Below are 5,106 nucleotides of genomic sequence, written 5' to 3'. Positions count from 1 at the left end.
GCTTTAATCTTCACAGATTAATTAGATCACTAGACTTTCCATGGTATCACTGGGTTGGTTCAAACCACCAGCCCAGTTGGTACTAACCAGGTTACTAACTGAGACATCACTGCTTGTGCCACCCAAGGACTTTTAGACTATAATATAAGCTGTAAAATGTTCATGTAATCCAGAATATTTCTTTCTGTTCTCTTTTTAGATTTCAGAATGACTTCCATTTTGACTTGCACTTTTAAAAATCTTCCCAGTACATCAAAATGGGCCCTCAGATTTTGTAAGTTTGAATGTTCCTTGTCTAAAAGATTAAATTTGGATTTACAAGCATCTTATATAAGCATTGTATTACTCTTTTGTAAAACAGTTTTGTTTTTGTTTTTTCCCAGCTGTAAGATCTTTGAGCTGTTCTGCCCAGCTACAAACTGCTCAAGGTACAGTATATTGTAAACTGATTAAAATGCCAGATTCCAGATTATGTAGTCATGCCTTATAAATAAAAACAAATTTACTCGTCTCCCCGTTTTTGTGAGCAGCATGAACATCATTATTGCCTTCACATTGAAACAAGAACTACATCGGGCCAGTCAGTAATAGTATCATTTGATCAGCCGTGAGGATATTGACAGGAGGCTGCCCTCTAGGATTTGGAGCCTGATGGAGGCTCCATCCACCTTGCTGGTCATAAGACTCACCTCCTGGCTGTGAGTCCTGGAGATTCTTAGCTTATAAATTCTCTTGAGAGAGAATTAACTTTTATAATTTGCTGTTAGTGATTGATTTCTCTGTTGAGAATATCTTCTTGTCCCATGTACAAGAGGGTCCATTCCTGAAATACAGGTGACTGAGACTTTGTTAATAAAAGGTTCTTTAGTCAATATGAAATGGAAAAGGCAATTAGTGTGTTTTAAAGGATCATTTACATCCTCAGTAGAACCTAATGATTTGTTTTCTTTGTTGACTACATACTTTTGCAGAATCTTGTGGTCCAGTGCTTATCCTACAGTGCCACACCACGATTTATAACTTCTGATTTCTGTTTCTGCTTTTTTGTGTGCTGAAAGTTAATTTACTGGCGAGTGGTCTTGGGTTACGCACGTCTGGGAGGGAAAGAATGGCAGCAGTATTGGGCAGGAGAAGCTGGGCTGTTGAACAGTCACAGCTGATCCCCATGGGGAGCTCTCCAGTTGGGTGATTTCTGTTTTGCTCTGGTATTTCTCCTTGTATAATAACTTAATGAAAAAGGCACTTTAACCTGAATTCAGAAGACCTGGATTCTGTTCCAGCTGTACCTCTTCCTGGATAATTTGACCTTCAATCGGTCATTTACTTATTTGTGCTTTAGTTTTAAGAACGAAATATACTAATTATGGTCTTTATTAACTTCATGTAGTTGTGCAGATATCTAGAAGCACTTTGAAAACTGCAAACATGATATAAATGCAAAATGATACTTTTCTATTTTTTGATACGTTGTTATTAAGTGCCATCATGTCAGTTCTGACCCACAGTGACCCTGTATAGAGGTTCCAAGGAGCGGCTGGTGAGCTTGAACTATTGACCTTGAGGTTAAACTGACCTTGCAGTATAGAGTATTAACCCACAGTACCACACCAGAACAGTAAAACCTGCAAAAGCCAGAACCTATGTAAAGTGGAAACTTGTCAGAGACGGAAAATATTTTCCACTAAATTGAAAGTGGTGAAAAAGTGGTAACTGAACCTTGTGAAACCTGGAAAAGCAAGACAGTCCTGTTGAGTTCCTGCTCTCACAGGTTTCACTGTGTATTATCAGAAACCTGTTGCCTGAGCCTAACTTGAGAAGTTTCATGGTGCCATAGCACAAATATATTTCCTGTGGCCTTTAAATTCTAACCAGAATTTAGACTTCTGTTTGCTTTACAAAGAATAATTCCTTTCTGTCTTCATGTCACCTTTCCCCTAATTCTAATGCTCACCCAGACCTTTGCTTTGCAAAGTTACACAAATAGACCTGATTGATCCTTGCCAATTGGGAGAAGGTTACACTGAATACCAGTGGAAGTAAAGCATTTATCAGGCATTTAGGATGTCCTTCTGTATACTGTTCTTTAACTTTTTTGGTATATTTCTGTCTCACCAACTGTATTATCAGCTCCTGAGGTATTTAGGCCTTTTTGTATTCCCAGTGTCTAACACAGTGTGTCCTACCCATAATTTATTTTAACACTGATGCTGCTAGGTGTGAGAAAGCACATAAGACAAAGAGTATGATCAACTAACTGATTTGAGGGGAGGAAGCAGACATGTGTGCTTATACTAAGCAGGTTTTAGGTTGCTGTAATTTTATAACTCCTTCCTCTTAAAGTTCACACAACAACCCTATTTGTCAGAGCTGTTAGGATGAAGAATTGGAATAGAAAGGTAACAGATTTATTGATGTTTACAGTCATCAGATGTACTGGAAATGTCAATGTCCGTTGGAAATTTCAATGGATTAGATGGTTAAATATACACATGTACATATTAGTTGTGTTATGTACATGCCACAGCATTTATTTTCTCTGCTTTGATTTTGAGTGCATGTATAGAATGTGGACTGTATATTGTTGTTGTTATGTGCCGTGGATTCGGTTCCAACTCATAGAGGCTGTAAATCTCTATGGGAGCAGAAAACCTCATCTTTCTCCTGTGGAACAGCTGGTAATTTCAAACTGCTGACCCTGAGGTTAGCAGCCCAATTCGTACTACTACGCTACCAGAGCTCCTTAGTTAGCCATAGAAGCCTAGGTTTTAGACTTTGGAGGTTATTAAATCCTAACTTTTAGAGCCATTGAGGTTATTTAATCCAGCATCCATATTTGCAAAGAAAAAGCTTTGAGAAAGCCGGAACTAAAATCTAGATATTTTAGCCGCAATTCAGATTCTTATACTACTTTGCTACTGTATGCCCATTGTTGTTTTTGTTAAGTGCTGTCGAGTCAGTTCCGACCTATAGCAACCCTGCATAGGGTTTCCAAGGAGCAGCTGGTGAGGTTGAACTGCTGACCTTGCAGTTCAACCAACTTTTCAGATAAGCACTTTAACCCACAGCGCCACACCAGGTGCCCATAGCAGTGTGAAGTATAAAAAAAGAAGCTGTTTTGTTTGCTGTTGAGAAAATTCTGATGTGGTTAGGAGCCAACATGCCCATGAAACAGAATCAGAATTCTTTTGCTGACTACTGAGTATATAATGAATAATGAGCATTGTTTTTTTATTGTAGTTTGTGGAGTTAATTTAACTGTTTTATGTGTGCTCGTAGGTAGCCATTGGAGGGTACTGACTAGCTACCCTATGGATTGATTGTTGGATTGAGTCTTTGTCCTTTGGCAGTAACTATGAGCAGGTCAGCCCCTTTAGAGGAGGTTGTGAGTGAGGAGGCACTGCAAAATATATCTCTGCTTTTCTTTTTCTGTATTCTGAAATTCACATGTCTTATGACTCCCTGATCTATACCTCATTTCAGTGTTTTAGCTTTGTACCTCTAAGCTACCTACCAGGTGAACTTCTCTACCTGGACACTGCTCCATCACCTTGAAGTTAGTGTGTTTAAAAACAATGTCCTCTTTCTTCTAAAACCATTCTCTGTAGTCTAGACAGGTTTTCTAAGGCGTCCTGATATGACGCTGTAGGATAATCACTGGACTGCAAGGTCGGCAGTTCAAATTCACCAGCTGCTCCTCAGAAACCGTATACAGGGTCACTATGAGTTGCAACCAACTCGACAGCACTCAACAACAACAAGCTTCTTCTGTGTGGCACTATAGGATTGGCACTGGACTGCTAACCTAAAGTTGGCAGTTCAAACCCACCATCCGCTTCTCGGAAACTCTATACAGGGTCACTATTATTCGGAATCAACTGGACGATACTTAACGACAACAAGCTTCCTCTGTGATTCTGCATTTCTTTTCATCCCGTCTGTTAGTCACCAAGATGTATAGAATTTTTTATGCAAGCTCTTGTATATCCTTTCCTTTCCATTCACTTTAGTATTATCGTTACCCTAGCCATTAATACTGCATGTTTAGGTTTGCCACTTAACTTATCATTGCCTTGATCTCCTTCACCAAAACATCTCCATCAGAGAGAGCTTCCAGGGTCATCTTTCTACTCCATTTTATCATGATTCTTAAATTCGGACTACAATGTTCTTCAAGTTGCCTATAGAATATATGTTGTTGTGACAATATGGCTATTTATCATAAGTACTTCTCTATGATGTCAGAGAGTGCAGGTTGTTGAAATTGTATTCTAAGTTATTTAGGGGATTGCTCCATCTGATACTGAAGGAGAGATGTAGTAAGTAGAGTCCAACATTAATAATTGGTTAAGAAAAGGAGTCCTGGTGTGGCACTGTAGGATAAGCATTGGACTGCTAACCACAAAAGCAGTGGTTCATACCCAGCGCTTGCTCCTTGGAAATCCTATACAGGGTTGCTATGAGTCGGAACTGACTCAACACCACCGTGAAGAAGAAAAGAGTGGGACAGATTTAGACATATAACATAGAAAGATTTTGAAACTATTAAAAGATATTATTAAGTTAAAACAGCAAGTCAGAAAAATATGCATTATACAAAAATGAATGTATATGCATTAAAAGAATAAAAGGTTTGAAAGTATATATACCAAACTAGTAGTATTTACTTTTAAGAAAAAAAGAAAAAGAAGGATTTCATAGTATAAAAAGGAACTATAGTTTTTACTCTACATATTTTGGTGTTAGTTACTTTTCTTTCTTTTTTGACCTATATGTATATATTCATGTGTTACTCATTCATTTTAAAGATGAAAGGAATAGTGCTATTTTGAGGTTAAAAATAATTAGGCAAATTGTATGAAACAGAATAAGGAGGCATTCTAAGTTTTTGCAGGCAATAGTTATCAACTAAGTGGTCTTCATTTCTATGTAGAAAAGCAGGAATACCAACCTCTATGTAAAGAGTGAGCATTGTGGGTCACTGCAACTTCTAATATTAAGGGCAGAGTTGTGTGAAAAATTGATTGCTTGAAAATGGTCCAACCTCTCTGGAAAGCAATATGGCGTTTCCTCAGAAAGTTGAAAATAGAAATACCTTATGATCCAGCA

General features: G+C 38.0%; 1 protein-coding gene across 2 annotated transcripts in view; it reads left to right on the top strand.

The window, feature by feature from the left end:
• Window positions 1–203: 203 nt before the first annotated feature.
• Window positions 204–5,106, top strand: part of HADHB (hydroxyacyl-CoA dehydrogenase/3-ketoacyl-CoA thiolase/enoyl-CoA hydratase (trifunctional protein), beta subunit) — a 33,505-nt gene continuing 28,602 nt past the window's right edge. For both annotated transcript variants that reach the window (XM_006835221.1, XM_006835220.1), the window contains exons 1-2: window positions 204–274; window positions 384–428. In XM_006835221.1, coding sequence (XP_006835284.1) covers window positions 208–274; window positions 384–428 — 112 coding nt within the window. In that variant the 5' untranslated portion in view covers window positions 204–207. The remainder of the gene's footprint in view (window positions 275–383; window positions 429–5,106) is intronic.

Source organism: Chrysochloris asiatica, unplaced genomic scaffold (genome assembly GCF_000296735.1).
Source record: "Chrysochloris asiatica unplaced genomic scaffold, ChrAsi1.0 scaffold00016, whole genome shotgun sequence".
NCBI lineage: Eukaryota > Metazoa > Chordata > Mammalia > Afrosoricida > Chrysochloridae > Chrysochloris > Chrysochloris asiatica.
The sequence above is the reverse complement of the archived record's forward strand: the minus strand, read 5'-3'. Positions and strand labels throughout refer to the sequence as shown.